This window comes from Palaemon carinicauda, chromosome 3 (genome assembly GCF_036898095.1).
Source record: "Palaemon carinicauda isolate YSFRI2023 chromosome 3, ASM3689809v2, whole genome shotgun sequence".
Lineage (NCBI taxonomy): Eukaryota > Metazoa > Arthropoda > Malacostraca > Decapoda > Palaemonidae > Palaemon > Palaemon carinicauda.
This window is the reverse complement of record NC_090727.1, coordinates 149,688,206-149,710,591: the sequence shown is the minus strand read 5'-3', so window position 1 is coordinate 149,710,591 and position 22,386 is coordinate 149,688,206. Positions and strand designations below refer to the sequence as shown.

Below are 22,386 nucleotides of genomic sequence, written 5' to 3'. Positions count from 1 at the left end.
CAAATTTGCTCTATTCTGGTCCGGAGATTTATCTTTATCATCATTAATATCAACCTGTTTATCACAATTAATAATACTATCAACTTTTTCAGGAAAATAATTTGGATCATAAAGGTGTTTTACAATCTCATCTGGAGATAAAACATCATACTTTGGAATTTCATCTCTATCAATCAGAAGATGACAATTCTTTTTTCAGGCGATAACTGCCAATATTTGCTTTACCACGACAAATTTCCAAATGATAATACTTTTGAAGGTGCCAAAATGAAAGCATGGTACAATCTGCTGGTCTTTTAACATTTTTAATTACATCCTTCAGCAATCTATTCAAAGACTCAGCAACGTTGTTTGTTATACCAGAAAAAAGGCCATGAAGATCAAATTCCTCAACAATCCACCTTCCTGCATAGTCTGTGATAGCATTTTTGACACAATTCTCAAAGTACTCATAGATATCTTTTGACCAATTTTTGGATTTATCTTCATACATTGTATCAAAATCCTCCCTTGTTTGAGCATTTAGCAAGTCTTCAGCCTCTTGAACATAAAATGCAATATTATCAGGTGGAACACCTGTGAATTTATTCTTCAGATATGAAATATAATTTTTAATGTGGTTCCAACAATACAAAACTTTGGCATTAGGTAATTCTTTTTCAACTCCATTAGTGACACCAATTTCACAATCAGTAACAAAGGCAAATCTATTGTTTGGCTTGCTGAGTGCAGGAATCTTTTTCTTCAAAGTTTAAAAAAAAAAAGTTCATGACAAGATTGATATCTACGACCATGGATCAAAAATGCTATCGGAATGGAAAGCTCCTCTTGAAAAGCAACATGCTTACATGAAAGAACAAACACAAAAATCACCAATCTCATAAGTAGTATCATAGTGAAAGTTAATTCTAGGTCGAACACTTCTACACTGTAAGAGTTTATTAACTTCTTTAAATATATCTGTGTCACCCAACATCAAGATCAATTCTGGATAAACCGTTACTGATAGAGTGAAGTTTGGAATACCATAAGCCAACTCTATCACATTGCCAATATCATCTCTACTTAATCTTTTTCTCCTATCTTCATTTTTTCTCTTTTATATTTCTACATTGCTCCTTATTTCGAGCATTCAGTACACCTTGATCTAAACCAGAAACATTTTTAGTGACCTGGGCACGATAAGCTTCAGCAGGTGCTTTAATCTGAACTTCTTTTTCTAATTTCCTTCAAAGTAGAAGGAGCTCTTCGAATGAAATGATTAGACTTGTCTTTTGAATTTCCATGAGCCAAAGGGACAGATGTGTTTTCATTGCCTAAATAGTGAACAATGACGAAATGCATTAAATTTGAAATCTTGGGTAAATACACAACTTTTTTGAATTTGGATGAATATTCATTTTTACCAGCCCCAGTCCTTGTAACAAAATATTTTTTTTGGAAAACAGGATCTTTTTTAGGTATCAATTTTACACCATGTTGTATCCAGTGATAATCATCACATTTCCAATCTTCACCAATTACTCTTGTATCAAAAACAAAAATCTCACCCCCTTTTGGTTTTATAGCCCGACTTTTAGAGATCTTATCTGAATTCTCAGTGAGTAAACAGCTATTTACAATTTGCAAATATTCCCCAAAACTCAAAGCGTTTTCTGGATCAGTGACTTGATATGCACTGGCGGGAGGGTGTCCTCCACCTATCTGTTTATGATTGTCCAAAGGAAATGATTGGTTACTGGTAGATAAATCAGTAACTTCTTTAGAGGAGTCAATTTCTCTATGACTAGCAATGTAGTGCTAAATCATATCAAGTTCACTAGCAAATATCACTACATCTACTTCAAAACAACACTAATGTAAATATTGTATTTTGTTATTTTAAATAAAAGTTAAAAAAAATTGATTCAAACCATCAAGAAACACAACACGAGTCCCCCTAACAGGCCACAATACCTAAAATACTTATAATTTACACTGTTCAAACTGGTCTTCCATTTCCTCGGAAAAGGAAGACCAGAATAAGGAATTTCCCAAAAATAGCAATTTTAGCGTGTGGTGGTAATTCCCATAATCAATGAGATTGTTTCCAGATGTGGCTTTTAAGTTTTCAATTGACAAAAGGATGGTGTATAACTGTAGCTGTGTGGTTTGAGTTCCAATTGGGGACACTGTAATCACCTGTAAAGTGTTGTCCATTTAATTACAAAACTGGTCTTTCCGGTCTTCCCGTGTTGGTCTTTCTTTTACCAAGTCCCGAAGAATTTTATCCCTGTCCCGTTTCTTCCCATTGCTCGATAGAGACCGAATTATTATTGATGCAATCTCGCTAGATCGAAGTTTAATACCACTAATATGTTCTGGATATTTTTCCTCTCTGCTATTCATTTGTAATTGTCGGAATCGTGTACATAGGTTTTACTTAGTGCATGTTTACTTACTTTAATTTACGGGTTTATTTCTCGCCCTCCATCAGACACCAAAGGTCTGTCTGTTCAGGCGGGCCTTGGTGTGTGAAAAAATAATTTCTTTCCAGTTAATATTTTGCTCTGTATCGTTATCAGTTATTTCGCTAGCATTTGTATTCAGGCTTAATAGTTTTCAGGTCACTATTATAACACTTTCTAAAAAGATAAGTCTTCAGGTTTTTCTTGAAAGCTGCCACATTATTGCTATTCTTGACATCGAGTGGAAGGTCGTTAAAGAGTCTCGGTGCAGCATAACTGAACGTTCTCCCTCCTATTGCACGATTCACACTAATTTCGAATAGTCTATGTGGGTCATCAGCATGTCTAACTCTTACAGTGGCGCTGGTAGCTTCAGGGTAGGGGACCAAGCAATCACGAAGATATTTAGGCTTATCACTTGTAAGTGCTTTGAGAGTCAACAAGCAAATTTTAAATTCAATTCTAGCCTTAACAGGTAACCAATGTAGATCGATCAATGCAGAAGTTATTCTCTCCCTTAGTTTAATGCCTTTTATCAGTCTAGCCGCCCGGTTTTCCACATTTTGAAGCTTTCTTAGTAGTGTATTGGGCAATTTGTAGTACAGAGAATTGCAATAATCAAGCCTTGATATTACATGATTCATCACTAAAATTTTTGTACTGCCCTCTGTTAACTATTTTCTAATAAACGCTATGTTTCTCAGGTGATAGTTACACACTTTCACTGTGTTTAGACATGGTTGCGTAAGATATCACACATATAGATCTCCAGCATGTGTGTGTGTGTGATATATTACACAGCCATGTCTAAATGAACATGCACAAAACCCATGTACACTATTCCAACAATTTGTCTCTTATTACAGGAATGTTTATTTTCTTCGTTAAATTATATTTTTTTCTATTCTTACATATGAACGCATCTCACTTCTAAGCACTCTATAGTCACTTGACTTTAATTTTTCAACACTGTTTCATTATTAACTATATCAACTTTTTCACTGGAATAAAATCTATTTCGGTTTTCTTTTCTAGAATTGGGCTTCTCCATGTCCATTTTCTTTGATTATTCATATAAACATTTTTTATGATAATTAGATTTTTTTATTAACATTTACAAGCATATCTCCCATGTTGTTACTTGTGGCAACTCTGAATTTGCCTACAGCTGATTTCCCTCTCATTTATTGGCCTACTTTACATGAAAATCACCGTAAACAAATGCAAATATTATCTTTCTATTTTAAGATATATCCAGATCATCATAAAAAGTTTCTTTCTTCCTTTGTATTGGATATTGTTGGTGATAAGTTTGAAATATCTTCATTTGATACCTTTTATTTAATTCGATAATCAATCCCGGAATTCTATTACTGATACTACGTAATTCTTTTGTTACCTGCACGATTTCTAGTAATATGAAAACACTAAACAGGGTCCTGACATTGTCCGTTGTGAGGTTCAGTTTCCAAAGGTGGCCGATTTATTACACAAACACACACACACATATATATATATATATATATACATGTGTGTATATATAAACATATACGTATGTGTGTTTTTGGGGTACTCTTCTTCCACATTGAGGGCACTTGCAAGTGATAGGTACCATGGGATCACCAGCTACCACTTACATTTAAAAAAAAAAAGAAAGATTGTAAGCTGAAGACTGATAATAAAAGTGTGTGAAAAATATTAAGGAAATCGCACCACTAACGGACGTAACTCACAACAGATACAATGTATAAACTGCACAAGTTGAACAAATTAGATAATCAGAGTGAATTCAAGAAATTGCAAAGCTTATGGTAAGGAATTGGAAGAGATTAGCAGAAAATACGGACAATGGATACTAAGGATGTCAAACTGCGGCTATGTAAATATTCAATCTGTTAGTAATAAAAATAAATAAATTAGAAAATTGATAAATTAGAAATGCTTTGTTCAAGAAGCTAAGGACTTAATTGTTTAAAAGTACTTAGATAACTTGGATTTGACAAACACTAGTTAATGTAGTGTTATATCCAAAATACCCTTTAAGTGAAGTAAAGTAATAAAGTAATGCCTATCCTTACCATGATTGCCTAGTCATACCACATCGATAACGCTTAACCACCTACTCTTTCTTGTACACAGATACATATTTACTGGCATTCATTCGTGCCTCAAACTAATTTCCACATCTATACTTAACAATGCCTTTCATACAATCTACCTGTTCAATTATTCTACTTTTCACACTTTTATACTCGACATCATTTGCACTCATTACCACCCCATATACAGTTTAACTAGCTTATAACTTTTAGATTACCTTGATGGAAACGGGCAGTGCTAAAGAAAATAAGCTTAAGAAATAAATCATATTAATGAAGTTACAAAGGAAATCAATATTATCAATATTCCCTATGGTCTGGGGAACCGAAGTTTATTAGGTTCTGTATGTGTTGACTGCCCTTACAACTGTATAAAATATGGCGAACAAAATTAATATGATCACATGTGCCCATTGTTGGAAAAAAACTGAAGACTAAGTTTTAAGGACAGATCACTTTATTCAATGGGAGGGGAAGAAGGAAAAAGACGTAAAGAAAGTAGTATTAAAAGCAGAAAGTACATGATGGGAATACAAAACCCTAAAGTGCCACTATAATTACATAAGGAGGAAAACCCAGAATACTTTAAGGTACACTCAGGCACCCTATTCTATTTGTTTCCTTATTTCCTTTCCTCACTGGACTATTTTTCCCAGATGGGGCACTTAGGCTTATAATCCTGCTTTTCCAATCAGGGTTGTAGCTTAGCAAATAATAATAATAATAATAATAATAATAATAATAATAATAATAATAATAATAATAATAATAATAATAATAATAACGGGAAAATCCACGAAGCACCAGCAGGCCGGATCAAGTTATATTTTCTCCTAAATAGTAGAATGGGAAATCTAAACTAAAAATGGCGCCCGGATTGTTATATCGACCAAGAACTGGCCAACAAATTTCTAGAATTATTTAAAAACAAAATAGAATTAAGGCTTAAATACACGTTCAAAAAAATCGTCAAAATTTTTTGCATCAAAATTTTGATATAAAAATTTTGATGCAAAATTTTGATGATTTTTTTGAACGTGTATGGGCTCCTTTAGTCCTGTACCAGATACACAAACAAGATTAAGGAGCTTTAATAATGCAACAAAATATGCAGTCATCAGGCAAAGAAACCAAATGGCGAGATTGGTCCGATACCAATATACGAAGTAATCTGAGTAAAAAAAACTTTTTCTAGTTTTACCAACAATTTCAAGAATAGTAAACAGCAGAATTGATGTGTGTAAATTTCCTAGATCTAAGAAAGTGGCTATAGTTACACCGTGTTCTGAAAAGTTCTCTATATTATCAGGAATTAAGTAAATTCAGACCTATTACGAGAATACCCTTGATATCAAAAGTGCTAGAAAATAGAATTTTAGAAAAACTACTTAAGTCATTTAGAAAGAAAGGAAGAATTGCTAGACAAGCCGGCATAGAGAATTATCCCTAATTCCATGGAAGCACAGCTGTTTGGTGGAAATGATGGAAGAGTGCAAAAGTGGTATCTTTATTTTACTCAGTCTTAGTATTGCTTTTTACACAGTTCTTGATCTGCTACCTAACGATTTATACTCTAACGGTACTGAAGATAAGGGAGAGAGGGAGGTAGTAGAGGTGGTATGTGGTAAGAAAATGCGAATCAAGCTGTTAAGATCTGTAACAGTAATACGACCAATGTTCATGTATGGTTAAGGTTAAAGGTGTCTCGTTTAAGTTCCAGTTCCATCAGAATAGATGCTCACCAGAACGTCAATCGGGCAAGCCCAACCCCCAACTGTGGTGCCCTACCACACCAAGTGTCCTCCCCAGTAAACAGCTTAAACTCATGGTCCCACGTTGGGATCGTTCTGCTGCCATGCAAATGCTAAGCCAACACATTACCCTGTACTAGCCAGGAGGTTAAGAAACTTATGCTTTAACACGAAAAGAGGAAGCTAAGCTTCAGAGAACGGAGATGAGAATGCCGAGGGGAATTATACGAATATCACATCTTAAAAGATGAAATTGTCAAGCCTGAGATGGTGTGTGCACATGTTTAATGATGGATGGTGGGGAGTGAGGGAGGAGGGCTTAGGAGGGACCTGTTTGGGGGAGAAGATCGAGAGGGAGGCAGAGAATTAGATGGCGACATAAGGTGAAGGATGATATGGAGAGCAGAGTTTTGGTGGAAGAGGCTGCCTTTGATAAAATGCATTGGAGAGGGCGCATCAGATAACCGACTTCCTTAATGTAAGGATGACGCTTGGAAAGAAGAGGGTATCGAAGCTAAAATTTTTATCAACTAAAAGATTACTTGGGTGACAGCAACTATTGTGTAGCCTACGAATTGGAGACACTTACTCATCATATGAACCATTAAGCAGAGGAGTACCCACAGGGGAGTGTACTTAGCCCAATCTTATTTTGTATTAATAAAATAGAATAGGTCTAACAAAGGTAATGCAGGGGCATGAAGTGAAGTTTAAACTATTTAAAGATATTACCCAATTTTATATCGTTATAAATGACATTGATGATAACGCTGAAACTTTAAATCACATTCCTACTGGAGTTGAGAAATGAATGGCAAAAACTAAAATCGCCCATAAATAAATTGAGCTCGTGGAGGCAGGAAAGAAAAGCTTAAAGACCTTAGGTGACACCCCCCCCCCCAAAAAAAAAAAAAATCTGGCGCCGATAATCCAGCAGATGTATGACTAACTTCAACTTTTATCTAAGTGGTCAAAATAAAATAGTGAAGTAAGAATAGCTGGGCATGACCTTAGAAACATTACGTTTGTAATGAAGTATTTGCAGGATGGATAGATTGCCAGGATCGACTACTGTGACCATTACAATCGACTTAATTAATTAGAGACGCAAGATTGATAAATTGAGTCCCCCCAAAAAAAGGATTACTCCTACACTAATTGTATATACTAATTTATATTCTCAGGAATATTGAAATCAAGTTCACGTTCGTTCCAATTTCGAAATTGTGTAACCAACAACAAAACACAAAAGAGAAGGGTAAAGAAAACGAAGAAGGAATATCTGAAGAAAAAAATCATAGATAACTAGACTGTCAAACTATGATGGATGCAATTAATGCTTCTAAATATTCACAACCACACCAAGCAAAGTTGAATAAAACTTACCGATGATGATTTAATAGCACTTCCAATAATGTAAATAATAAATCCACTCATTCAGAAATAACATCCTTCACCTACGGCAGTCAAGGACAAACGAGTATTCGTTCAAGTCATTCCCTACCGTCCTCACCAACTGTCTAGAAAAAGAAACATAAATCATTCAAACAGTATTTTTCGCCTTAAACAGCCATTACAAATTACACTAACTACTCTCTCTCTCTCTCTCTCTCTCTCTCTCTCTCTCTCTCTCTCTCTCTCTCTCTCTCTCTCTCTCTCTCTCTCTCTCTCTCGGATTTGACAAACTGAAACAAATCTTAAAAGTTACAGGAAAATATATTCTTCACAGTACGTAAGCATTTCCTTTATTCTTTTGTTGCTCAGCCTTCTTTGCATATTTAGTAGTATTTCACAAAAAATTTAAGGTAGTTATTCTACGATGCACGTTATTACAATTCAAGACAAACTGGACATAAGGAAAATATATGAAAAGTTTGACAAGGTAAGCATTGTGCGTGCTACTGTAAGCCTGGTTCATAGAATGGTATCCGCCATTATTCACGAAAAATACGATGAGTAGCCACAGCCACTATCTTCTACCTACTTACAATCAAACTTAGGATTCAACTTCATGTATACCATAATTTGCAACATGCACTAATCATAGCGACTTCTATTGATGTATTCAACAACTATTAGGTCTACACTCTGGAGATGGAACTGATGCAAAAACAAATCCTGATTAAGTCGTTCAGAGGCAGCACTAAAATCAATGCCAATCATACGATTTTCCTGACCACAATCAAGGGATTTCTGCACATTAGAAATTGTAAGATGGGCATCGCATGCTCCAAGGTCTTTACGAAAGCCAGAATGCAACTTAGGTAACAGATGATCAACTTCAGCATATCTATTGATAATATTTGAGTTATGAAAATTGGTCAGTAATCAGCTGAACTACAGCTACCGCAAACACATATACCAAATGAAACATTATCAATTCTCCCACACGTGCTAAAAGAACCTCTTCATGCTAACTTGCGAAAAAACATAACAGACAACGTAGGAGCTAAGAAATCAGTTTTTATAAAGAGAAAGGAAAAATACTATTTGATTCTACGTATTTATTTGAGCACCAAGGATCATCAAGATAGTTTTAATTTTACGGGATAAAAAACCAAGCAATGAGGTTACCAATAGGCACGAAAAGTGCTTTATATCATCTTGTTTTGTAGCCATAGTGGTAAGAAGACATTCGAACATAAAATCATCCAAGTGTGGGTTCCGATAGACAGACAAAAATAAAAGTTAATATGCCTACCAAAAAACGCCTATGACCTGAATCCCACGACATCCACATTCATAGTAGTATAATGATAAGCCGGTAGTCTAAACCGTCATACCCCTTAATAGTGGTATCTCGTTTCAAATTTGTTGGTTTCTTAAAATCTGGAAAAAAAATAGCTTAGATGTATGCTGCGTTTACGAAAATTAATTTTCAGAGCGAAATAGGAATTAAAACAATAAAATACAGTGAAAATAAAAATGAGACTCAAAGACTAAATACAAAACGAAGGAGAAAATGGGTTAACACTGGGGAGCTGACATTAAAGGCTTAGTACCCTCCAGGATAGCCACTTCAACTGAAGGAAGGACAGCAACGATGGTTGGTTTTGAAAATGAATACTGTAGAGGAAGATAAAGGAACAGAATCACAGATAGGGAGAAGGCAACATCTTGTTGAACCACTAGGCTTCTATAAAGCCTGCCCAAAGCATAATTTAAAAAACAATAAGATGAGAAAGCACATAAGTGTGTGCCTCAGTTTACCCTAAAAAAAGAAAACTACCCTAAAACAGTGGAAGACAATGGTACAAAGAATAGAGAACATTAGTTTGATTTAGGAGTGTCCCTGGAAAAACTGCTGACCATAGCTAGAGTCTTTTACCCATATCAGGTGGAAAGTAGCCACGGACCAATTACAGTAATTAACAACTTAAGTGACACAGAACTGTTCAATTTGCTTATTGGTGCCAGGTGTATGAGGAAATAGGAGATTTTGTGTCGAAAAGGCCAGACTATTCGGTGTATGTGTAGGCAAAGGAACAATTAATTGTAACCAAAGAGGGATCCAATGTAGTACTATCTGGCCAGTTGAAGGACTTTGGCGGTTGTATCTTAATGGGCAGTGGTGCCTTGACTGCCTAACCATACACACACACACACACACACACACACACACACACACACACACACATTTAAAAGCAGGAACTTCAGATTGGACATTTATTACAACCAATTTTTCGGGAACCATGTTTCCCATCATCGGGGCTAAAGCATGAACATGAACACAAATTAATAGACACCAATCTGTTAAGTAGAAGATTCACTTTATGATGCAAGAATCATAACTGCATTAAAATAGATGAATTATAATATCACGGAGGCAAAATAATACAGACACGGTAATCAAAATAAATACACATAGATATAAGCTGAAGTGGAATAGAATAATTACCCTAAGAGAAAAGCGCCAAAGCAAAAATCAACACAAGCAAGACTAAGGGAAAATCAACGTCAGAGTTACTTAATTTAGCTTTCATTAATAATTTAAACGCCTCATTACGGTTAACATCGGTTGCAATACTGTGCTAATGGGATTTTGAATCGTGTTCAAGATTTTCAAAATAAATTCTATAAATCTTGAGTTGCTGTGTCTGATTACGGTAACTCGGGAGACTTTAGCAATTATATTATTTACTAGTGTCAGCGACCCGTCAAATGATGGCTAAATATTCATATGGATATGCACACACATATTCCTCTTTCTTACCAGGTTACCAGGTTATGACTACTTCCTTTCTCCTACCTGAGTGACAGGGGAAAGCTGAGCGTGACCGTATATATATATATATATATATATATATATATATATATATATATATATATATATATATATATATATATATATATATATATTATGTACATATATATTATATATATATATATATATATATATATATATATATATATATATATATATATATTATGTACATATATATATATATATATATATATATATATATATATATGTATATATATATACTACAAAGAAACGTTTTCTTATTTCATCTGAATAAGTTCCCTCTCGATGTATTGCACACGAATGTTATATAAGGACTTTAACACATTATATCAAACCATTTGTATTGTTCAGGTTCATACAGACAGACAGCCAAAATGATAATGACGAGGAAAACAAAATGAACACGAGGTAAAAAAAAAAAAAGCCTCTATATGTATAACCACTGAAATAGCAAACGTGAGAAACTCACTCGTAGCCTTTGTTTAGTAAAGGGCGCCGATTGTAAATGGGGGATATATGGAACCTCTTGCCTGTAAATGAACATTAAGGGAATTTTATGAGAAAATTGCTTCGTATACAGTCAGTAAGGTGCTATTACCTGTGTCTATTTGCACAACACACATACAAAGGAGGTAATTGCTAGCTCGGTTTAATAGATCAACACAAATAAATTGACGTATAAAAGTGACACAGTAGATACTCTATGAAAAAATGTCGTTAACAAAAATATTGCTAAGTTTTAAAATATTCAAAAAAAGATTAACAAAGATAAAGCAAAAGAAACATAAATATCTTAGCCATGAGTAATTAGTCATTGTTCTGCCTAAGTGGAGCTATACCTAAGATATGAGATTACAAACAAATTCCCTTTCATTTCAATGTTTACTTACGTTATAGAAAGGTGCCTGGCAAGTAAACCGATAATCCATACAAATGGTTTCCAGAAAGGACCAACTTCCTTTAGGTTGGGCCTGTTTATTACAGCGGAGGAAGTGGCAGAAGACGGACAGACTCTGGACAGACCCTTCGGAGGATTGGAGGGTAAGAACGGAAGAGAGACTGACGTCTGTCGAAGATGATATTCAGGTAATTCATTCTACTTGATTCTCTAATTGTGTTTCTCTTGGATAATTACTTTCATACGTACATACATATATACGTGTGGGTGTTGATTGTGGTCAATAGGTGGCAGCATTGCTTCACTAGCGAGAGTCCTGAGTTCGGTCTAGGAATGGGCAGAAGTAATTCCAGCAGGTTTTTCTAAAATATTATTTTTTTAAACTGGCACAAAGTATTATGTAAATAGCAGCTAGTTGACTGTGGTGGGACACGGTCAGGTTTGAGAAGAACTTTTATTCCTGTCGTTATGTTAGAAAACCTACCGTCTGGGAGGCCAAAGGAGGGATTGAAGTCTAGAATTTAGTAAGCTTAGCCCTGCGGAAGGAAAAGGATGTTGCAAGACTTACGGGGAACCTCGTGTAATTTAATTTAGCAATGCAATTTTAAGGTATTTTGGTAATGCTTATTGCAAGAGAGATATGTTCACTATCAGGACGTGGAAGGAATGTAGGTCTAAAAACGATTTTTTAATGAATAAATACCTTAAAAACCCAAATAGTTAAGGAGCAAAAATAGAAACTCATTACTCTACAATAAATAAGAAAGTAGAAAAAATGAAATAAAAACGAAAATATATGAACGTCTTCCAATTTAAGTCTTATGGCGAAAGTATTTTGGGAGAAAATTTTCAAAATTAGTTAATTTTTCCCTTCAGTTTCCAATCACTTACTAACGCTAACGTTTTTAACTTGACATTACCTCGGGAAACAAATTGAAAATAAAAAATAAAATGAGTATCGCGATGAAAGGAATTTATAATTTCATAATTTTCAAAAATCAAAGGAAAAAATGTACTTTTCACTCGGCGCAAATGTCAAGATTCAAACATCTTGCGTTATCATTATTTCTGGAGGGAAACTCTACGGACTTTGCCTACCTTTTCTATTTTATTCGCCCTACAAATGGAAATAGGTTTGTATGGGCACAAATATAACCGTGAAAGGATTTGATGTGGAAGCCGATAGAAAATCTATTTTACTTATTTGTCTGGTGTGAAATTTCGTTCTCTAATTATTCCCCCTCAAAAAAAAAAAAAAAATAAAAGAAACTCCTTCCCTTTGACAATTCATCAGAATAAACGCGACAATAAAGTTAAAATATGATAATGTTTTAATAAATATAAACAAGTAAATAAAATAAAAATGGATGAGGGAATGTATTTCAACCGAGCCTCACCAACCTCCCTTTGCAGCCACATGCGTCATCGGTCTAAGCTCTTCGCAAACCTCTTCGTCTGGCTCCTGACGAGCAGCCGGTGTCTCGCACCCTCGGAAGCGGGAGTGGCGGTCGTCTTTTCCTACTACGCAGCCGCAGAAGATGGAGGCAGACGTTGCCCTTCGGAATTCAGAGAAGTTTCAGAAGCAGTTTCCAAGATCCACTGTGCTTCCCTGTGCATGCAGTCTGCCTGCAAGGGCTACGCTTTGCAAAGTAAGTTGATTACGTATTTTGGATTGAAAACCGTGCAATGATCTGCTTCTAACATCATGAATCCTTCTTCGTAAGGGGCGCGACTTTGCCTCATTAAAACGATGATATTTAGGGATTACTTCAAACTGTAGCCTATTTACTCTTTTGTCTTGTCGACAATTTTATTTACGTCTAAAATAATTTGCAGGAATTTTATACAGTTAAACTTATAATTGGAAATTTTCTTAACATTCTAATTTTTATATGTACAGTATTATTTTATAAATGCATAGCCTTAGGAGTCACTGTTTAAAGATGAATATTTTTCATAAGGATTTTTGTTTTCATTTTTTTTTCTTAAAGTGAATGATCAGATTGCAGGCTATAAATTTCCACATCTTTCCATATTTCAATGACAAAAATCGGTCAACAATAATAAAAAAAGAAGTGGCAATTTTCCTCAGAAAATTTAATGTTTTGAAAAATCGAGAATAGATTTCAGTATGTAACGTATAGTGGCAAATTTTCCTCACCACTTGGGGTTGCAAGGGCATAGTAGTAGGTTGGCAAGGGCACCAGCCACCCGCTGAGATACTACCGCTAGAGAGTTATTGGGTTCTTTGACTGGCCAATCAGTGCTACATTGGACCCTTCTCTCTGGTTACGATTAGTTTTCCCTTTGCCTACACATACACCGAATAGTCTGGTCTATTCTTTACATACTCTCTCTGACCTCATACACCTAACAACACTGAGATTACCAAGTAATTCTTCTCTCAAGGGGTTAACTACTGCACTGTAATTGTTCAGTGGCCACTTTCTTCTTGGTAAGGGTAGAAGAGACTCTTTAGCTATGGTAGGCAGCTCTTCTAGGAGAAGGACACTCCAAAATCAAACCATTATTCTCTAGTCTTGGGTAGTGCCATAGCCTCTGTACCATGGTCTTCCACTGCCTTGGGTTAGAGTTCTCTTGCTTAAGGGTACACTCGGGCACACTATTCTGTCTTATTTCTCTTCCACTTGTTTTGTCAAAGTTTTTATAGTTTATATATACAAAAAATATTTATGTTAATGTTGTTACTTTTCTTAAAATATTTTATTTTTCCTGTTTCCTTTCCTTACTGGACTATTTTCCCTGTTGGGGCCCCTGGGCTTATAGCATCCTGCTTTTCCAACTAGGGTTGTAGCTCAGCAAGTAATAATAATAATAATTTCAGGATTCTTTGCTAAGCAGTGATGAACCCCTTTCCTCAAATCCAAAATACTGTATATACGCTACTTGTCAAGGACTTGTACCAAATGCGCACACAAGAGAAAGACATGGCTAGCGTAATATATTCTCGTCTGTTTATTTTTTTTTTTTTTTGGGGGGGGGAATATTGCGCTTTAGGCCTATTTAGTTATCTTATATAACACTTCATGTATCTTTCAGCATAATCGTAACATAAAAATTGTAAAAAATTATAAATACTAAATACTTTTCATAACCCAACAGACGAAGAAATACGAACATACCTCAGACTCAGTCGTGCAATAAAAGTTTATTTGATACCAACGTGGCATAGAGAATATATATATATATAAAAAAAAACTTATAAGCTACTTCTAGGTAAATCATAGAAAACTCAAGAATTACTTTAAATGGATACTATAATAAACAGCTTTCCCTGGAAAATTCGAAGAAAAGGTAAATAAATTGGTACCCAGATTAGAAAAAGGTTGTATATGGGACCGGACGCACTTCCGTAGATATGTAAAAATACATTAATCTGAATTTGAAAAATTCCAAGGGAGAGATTGTGCCCCCTCAAACCTTTAGATATCCTTCTTAACACGTTCAAAGATCAGACCTATTCATGAGTGGCAGATGCGAAGGACACTGTTGCAGTATCCTTGAAACCAAACATATACTGTACGTATATGAGGAGCTCCCAGCTTCCCTTTCGTCCAAATTGGGACCAGATAGGACCAGGTCATGACTGCTGATGGCAACAGGTAAATTTCTTCGCCCCCCTCAACTGGCCTCCTTTAATTCAAAAGGATAGTAGGGGTGCAGACACAAATGGGAAATATCGTGCCATGAGCAGGGAAATAACCCAGGCCCAAAGATTGAGTTGTTATTAATGGGATGAATAATCTTTATATGCATTTATCGGTAAATAATTGTAATTACCAATAATCTTAGCGCCTGTAATAAAGGCACATCAATTACGTTTCCCTGTAATTTTATGTAATGGCAAAATATTTTTGTTGAAAATAACAAATATAAAATATAATTTCTTTAATGTTGGGACATCTGAGTAACAAGGAAAAAAAATATTACCGATTAATCTTTGTAGGAAAATTAGATCTTTTCTAGATGGCTTTCAGTGCAAAGGGTGAATGTGCCCAGTCTTGCTTTACCTGTCAAATATCAGTATGAAAGTCCGAAACTTATTTCGCTGGAATGGAAATTGATCTCGACATCTTACAGAAGGCAAATGTGCCATCTCTGGGTCCTTGGCCGCACCTTCTATTGGAGCCAATTCGATGAGGTTTCGCCGAGTCAATTATTTGTCGAGCACAATAAACATCGCCAGAGGGAAAACGACCACCAGTGTGAAACACTGGACTTCGTGAGTATTGGACGAAATGTATCATTGCAAATAATCCTGTTCCAGCCTTAGTCTAAATGTTGTATAGCAATATCAGAGGTATTTACATCGATCTGTTGAGACATTTGAAAGTTCCCAAAGTTTCTTATGAATTTATGTAATGGTGCAGAGAATAAATGAACTATGGTAGGCGATAAAGGTTTACTTGACAGCATATCATGAAAGTGTAACAGTTTTCCCACAACTTCCCTTTGCCAACTACAGACCCAAGGATCTGGTTGGAGATTTGGCTGTGGATGGAGACGACAGTTCCTCCAGCTACTTCCACTCTGACCCTTATACGGACAATCCCTGGTGGGTTCTGGATCTCGGCGACAACCATCTAGTGAAGGAAGTTCACGTCATGCCAGACGGAAGTGGAATCCACGCCAGGCAGTTTACTGAAGTTGAGGTATGTTTCAAGGATTGGAAGTTTACAAGTGTCAATCCCATAATTTAAAAACCACCCAGAACTGAATAGTTTACTAGTCTAGAACGACATCCCTCCCCCCATTTGGTAATGGATTCTTCAGTGGCACCGTCGTAATATGCTAAAATTGAGGCAATGCCACAGAGGCAATCCATTGCTTTTGAGGTGGAGTGACGAAGGCAGTACGATAAGAGATAAGGGAAATTCGAGGTGCCTCTGTAAAGGCATATCCTGCAGTCTACAGATCTGGCCAAAGCCTATAGTAATTCAGATATCTTTGCATACTATTTTAGTTAGTTAACTATATACTACAAGGTTCAACCTCAATTTTAGGCAATTTTTTAATTCACATGTTTTGATTATGACCCATTTTGTTTTGTATATGTTGGGTCTCCAGGACGTTTAGCAACAGCGCATTGCTGTGTGATTTTCCTCTGAGCCCAAGACAGACTTCTTGGATCCTTATGTTTCTAAATGGATCATGCTCGAGTCACCTACAGAATGATCAATACATAACTTCCTTAACGTTCAAACTACCCAAAGGCATGAGTCTGACTATTCAGTTCCCTGTTTATTTCAACCTTATAACCATCTGCTAATATTTAAAAAAATATAATACAGCATCATTAACGTAATAAATATTGTAGTTTCTGTGATATGAGCAATATTCTTTAATGTTAAATTGTTACAAGTCTAATATATATAAAATAGGTACCAAAATTTCCTTAACATTCTACGTAAGTTCTGTGATTTCTCTTAATTGGGCGATCACCTTATTTCTTTCCTTTCAGATCCGCATTGGCAAAGAGCCAGTAAGCAACGAGGTGTTTTCCTCCTGGGACCTGCTGGTCTTTTACACGGGACCCCCAACTGGCGTCAGGGAATACTTGAAGTTCTCTGCTGACGACTCTATTCCAGGCTTGTGTGGACGTTACGTCAGCATCCAGAAGATCGGTGCCACCCCTAATATCTACTTCGCTTTCAATGAGGTTAAGGTTTTTGCTTTGGAAGATGATATGTGAAGTCTTCTTGCAGATCTTGGATAGTATTTGAAACCACTGAATAGTTGTGTTAGGCGTGTGAGGGAAATAATATTTTCGAAAATAAAATTGTCCCTTATAATAATTTTTAACATTACGATTGCTCGCAAAAAAAAATGTATAAGTAAATTCATATTAAAGAAACAATTCCCCCGAGTAGTAGGTCCATATGACCAAGTCAAGATAACGGTAATGTATTAAACTAATAAACACGGTTTTATAAACAACTATACAGTTACTTTCAAACACAGCAATACAAAGTCTGGATACCTTGAGCCGATGATGCAGTTTGGAGAGGGAAGAAAGTATTGCATTTGTCTTATGAATATATGCATTGCTAATACAAACTACACTATTCCACTGCATTGCATTACAAAGGAGGAAGGACATCCTTTGCGTCTGTTAGTCATCACAATAACACCAAATCTCCGGTTTTGTTTACAATAGTTTGGGAGACTTGGCTGTTGTAACCCATCGGCGCGTCTTTGCCGTTCAATTGTGACCTTTTAAAGTTTATACTGTACAAATCAAATTCAACTCTCTTGCTTTCTACAGATTACTTCTTGAACTTAAAGGACTATATTGATATGTGTAGATAGGATGTTTATAATCTTTGTCTTTTCCTATGTAATAATTATTCAAAACTATAAATCTCGAAAGTTCCTCTGCATGATTTTATGTTTCTTTAGACTGTAAAACTTATAGAAGTTTTTTTTTTTTTGTGTCGTCAGTGGTAACTGAAAATTCAATAAAGCAATGAAAACAAGAAAAGTCTTTCTTCGCTGTGTATCATGGGGCTTTTAAATGGTTTTCAGTTGGTGGTTATGAAACTGAATGAGCCTCCCTTGGACACCTCTAAACCAACTTAACCTAACCTGATCTAACCTAACAAAATTACCATGAATGATTAAGTATCCAACAACTACTTCTTAAACTAACCCAATAGAATTTATTTACAAATATTTCAAGAATAAATTAAGGTAAACCTAAACTGATTCGTCAAGCACAGACATTTATTAGAAGGAAAACTATTCATTTCATAAAAGAAAACAAAAGTTTGCCTTACCAAGTAAAAAAAGCCAGAGTGGTATTTTTTTTCTATATACTAACGCAGTAATTTTGAAAAAAAATGCTGTTACGGGGGAAGATATAAACAGTGTTTACAAGAAGAGGAAATTACGAATAAATATGAGCACAAATAAAATTCCACTATAAAGTGTTGTCTTTTGTAACAAAAGAAGTTAATCTAATGACCATTTCAAGTATCAGTGATGGCGAATACTATTTGAATCGATGTAAGTGAGCGAGCTTGGTTCTTGGCTCCTTAGGGTTGGCTAAGTAGGCTATGACTACCTGGAATTGAATTAACAAGATTAAGGTTCACTGAGACAGATTAAGTAGGATATGACCCACTATAGTAAAACCAATCTGTCGTGGCCGCTGAGATGATTTCTGACCCACTGAATACCGGACTTGTGTCAAAATAATTCAACCAATTTAAGGAAAACTTAACACTGGTTAGACACGAGCCATCCAAACTGAGTGAACCTTATAAAGCATAGCAGCTTTATGATTGATGGCCTTCCTTTTTTACTAATCTCATAGGATTAACCAGAGGTTAAATACTCTCTCTCTCTCTCTCTCTCTCTCTCTCTCTCTCTCTCTCTCTCTCTCTCTCTCTCTCTCTCTCTCTCTCTCTCTCTATTCTTGCCTAGTTTATAATGATAATTGGAACCAACTAATTTTCCTAGAAATCATAATCCAAGTTTATTTGCCAGTTTTATCATATGGTCTTAATAAAACTCTGGCAGAAGGAAGTTTGAAATCTAATTGACCATTACATCTTGGAGGTCACAAGGTTAAATTTGTCAGGAAAAGATCAGAGAGCCGCATTTAATACCTAAATGGTTGATCTTGGAGTGTAAAATGCGTTTCTTGAGACTGCATAAGCTATCCAATTTAAACGATGGAAGCTTCTCCAAACAGTGATCTCCGTCCCGATTCCAGGGAAACAGTACACAGTGTACAAGTGTTTCACAAAGGAGAAGATGAACCGCGGCCCTTTTACTGATGTAACCAAAGCATGTGTAGTATCCGCGCGTCTGAGGCCACAAATGTTCCTGAAAGAACAGTACGTCGAATAATCAAAGAGGGACGAGTCAGGAATGAAGAATGTGGAAAAGGCAATATTTAAAGAAGAAAACAAAGCATTATCCTCGTGCTATGACGGCTCTAAACGACTTCGAAAAATGTGTTTTAAGAGTTTTAAGCAGTGTTAAACTTTTATGCACGTAAGGAAATCTCTACCCTTGAAAAACTACTGGTGGAAGCTAACGAAAACATTGCATTCAATGGATGGAAAAGTTTCTAAGGAAAGTGCTATATGATAGAGAGAGAGGGAGAGATTAAGCGAACGAAGATTAAAATGACTCTTTCTTTAAGAAATCCAAATCTTATAAGCTGAAAGACCATTGATTGATGGATGTGACCCGAATACCACAAGGGCAAATTAATTGAAAAGATTTGAAAGAATTGTGTTTAAAGAAACCTCTTCCAGGTTATCCGTTATATATATATATATATATATATATATATATATATATATATATATATATATATATATATATATATATATATTTATATATATACATATATATACATTTGTATATATATACATATATATACATATATATATAAATGTATGTATATATATATATATATATATATATATATATATATATATATATATATATATATATACTGTATATATCGAATGGGCGCCTGTAGTAAAAGACAATACGCAAGCTATTATTGTAGAGAGAATGATGTTATTGAGGTGATCTTGTGCCAGCAAGTACAGTTGTAAAGAAAGGGTGAGGGAAAATAGGATACTCAGCCTGTATGACTGCCTTTATTGTTGTTTTCAAAGGTTTTCGACTTTAGCGAGTACCAGTGTGGCTACCCAGTGCAAACAATGCAAAACGTCCATCGTGATTGTGAACTGAGACACCCATCTTGAGCACTAGCTCGGAAAAGTTTCCTGGTCGCTGATTGGTTAGAAATATCTTGTCCAACCAATCAGCGATCAGGAAACTTTTCCGAGCTAAAAGGGCACCGCTCCGAGTCGGTGCAAATATGACTCGCTAAAAGAAATGGACTATAGTACTGGCGCGACAAGATATGATGATAAATTGGATTACTGTATCTTTTATTCATATCTTTATAGAATGAGAATAATTGCGATAATATTTTGAATTTAAAATTACATGTAATGAAAAACCCCTAATACTAAATATTTGAATATATACAATACACTTAAGAGTAATCTATCGAGCATTATCATATCGTATACATATTCACTTAATGCATAAATCTCTCTCTCTCTCTCTCTCTCTCTCTCTCTCTCTCTCTCTCTCTCTCTCTCTCTCTCTCTCTTTCTTTGACAAACATATAATGAAATCTTCAACTGAAGTCGTGTAATCTTTGTCGGGCGATAAGACCTGGTTACGCGCATTTCGTATTTATTTATGCTCACGTTCAGAACTCGCTGAGAATTATGGCCTTATATTTGTACCCGGAACCACCGTCTGTCTGTTACAGGGATAAAGTCTACATATCAGAAGATCTGATAACTCCTGAGGAAGAATTTGATTGGTTGATCTGGATAGATAAACCAATCACGGTTGAGTGCCGTGAGTTTTACCATGTAATAATCTGAAGCTCTGATTGGTCGAGCTAGGTAAACCGACCAATTAAATACGAGTCTCATGTGATGTTCAATGCAATAATCTTATGATGGCATGAATTTCGGTTCCAAATCCCATCGCTCTCACGTGATGAGGATTAATGAGTGACATGTTGAAGGCCTTCACTGGAGGGTGAAAAACCACTACTCAGTTCGAGTGTAGAAATTAGGGCGGGACTTTTTGAAAAAGATGCATTGGCATGTCCATTGACTGATGATCAGAAAATATTTTTTACACTTTTCTCTGTTTTGAATTTTCTTTGCCAGAAACTGGCATGAAGATTATCTCTGTTTCTTTCTGGAAAACCTTGAAATACCTTTTATCTTCTCTCTCCACTGCTCCTCATGACGTAATCACTTACTTAGCTATACCCTTTTTTTTTTACTTTGAAGATTCAGAGAGGATATAATTTTCTACTATTTTAGTTTTATTTCAAGTTTTTCGTCAAACATCACATAATCTTGTTAATTCCATAAAAGAGAATCTGGCCTTCAATATTTCCCGTATTTTCGAAACTACATTCTTCTTCTTCTTCTTCTTCTTCTTTATGAGTACAACCATCTTCGCCATCCTTGAACCATTTAGAATCACTACTCACGTTTTAAACTATCCGTCCACCCTTTCACTCCAGTCTATCCCCCACCCCTAACCCCCTACCACTTCAATCATCCCACAATCACATCCCCCCTTCCACCTCCACCCCTCTCCCTCTAATACACTTGTACATCTTTTTCTTCTTCGTGTGGGCAGATCTAAGATGAGCCTCTGATTACACGCTCTGTCATTCCACCTTACGGAATATGATGATGGTCATCACCGAGAGCATCATCCTGCTGGGTTGCATAAGGTTGCGAAGCTGCAAGAGCCCGTGTCTGGCCAGAAGGAAAAGGAAATAAGAGTAGAATGAAAAATCTGTTGGGCGAAGATGGGTGATGGAAAAGAATGCACAAATCGTGTCATATACCTACGAACGCTGAGGATGCTGATAAGGATGCTTAATATAGCTCTCTTCTCTCCAACATCAGTGGGAAATTCACATATAGACAGTCGCATACGCAAGCACACACACCTGCCCCGCCCCCCACACACGCACATACATACAGTACATATATATATATATATATATATATATATATATATATATATATATATATATATATATATGGGTGTACACGTATATATACATATATATATATATATATATATATATATATATATATATATATATATATATGGGTGTACACGTATATATACATATATATATATATATATATATATATATATATATATATATATATATATATATATATATATATATATATATATATATGGGTGTACACGTATATGCATATTTAAATATATATATATATATATATATATATATATATATATATATATATATATATATATATATATGTATGTATGTATGTATGTATGTATGTATGTATGTATGTATATATATATTATT

At 35.3% G+C, this 22,386-nt stretch overlaps 1 protein-coding gene and 1 long non-coding RNA gene across 4 annotated transcripts in view; one reads left to right on the top strand and one right to left on the bottom strand.

The window, feature by feature from the left end:
• LOC137637946 (uncharacterized) overlaps positions 1-22,386 on the bottom strand; it is a 183,981-nt gene that overhangs the window by 25,433 nt on the left and 136,162 nt on the right. Inside the window, exon 1 of one of the 3 annotated variants that reach the window (XR_011043829.1) lies at positions 7,684-7,759. The exons of the other annotated variants lie outside the window; for them this stretch is intronic. This is a non-coding gene — a long non-coding RNA (uncharacterized lncRNA). Of the gene's footprint in view, positions 1-7,683; positions 7,760-22,386 lie in introns of those variants that run through there. 3 annotated transcript variants of the gene reach the window in all.
• Positions 12,858-17,889, top strand: LOC137637945 (uncharacterized). Its single transcript, XM_068370050.1, has 4 exons — positions 12,858-13,090; positions 15,543-15,684; positions 15,928-16,114; positions 16,924-17,889. Exons 1-4 carry the CDS (start codon positions 12,859-12,861, stop codon positions 17,152-17,154), a joined length of 792 nt encoding a protein of 263 aa, XP_068226151.1. The 5' UTR covers position 12,858; the 3' UTR covers positions 17,155-17,889.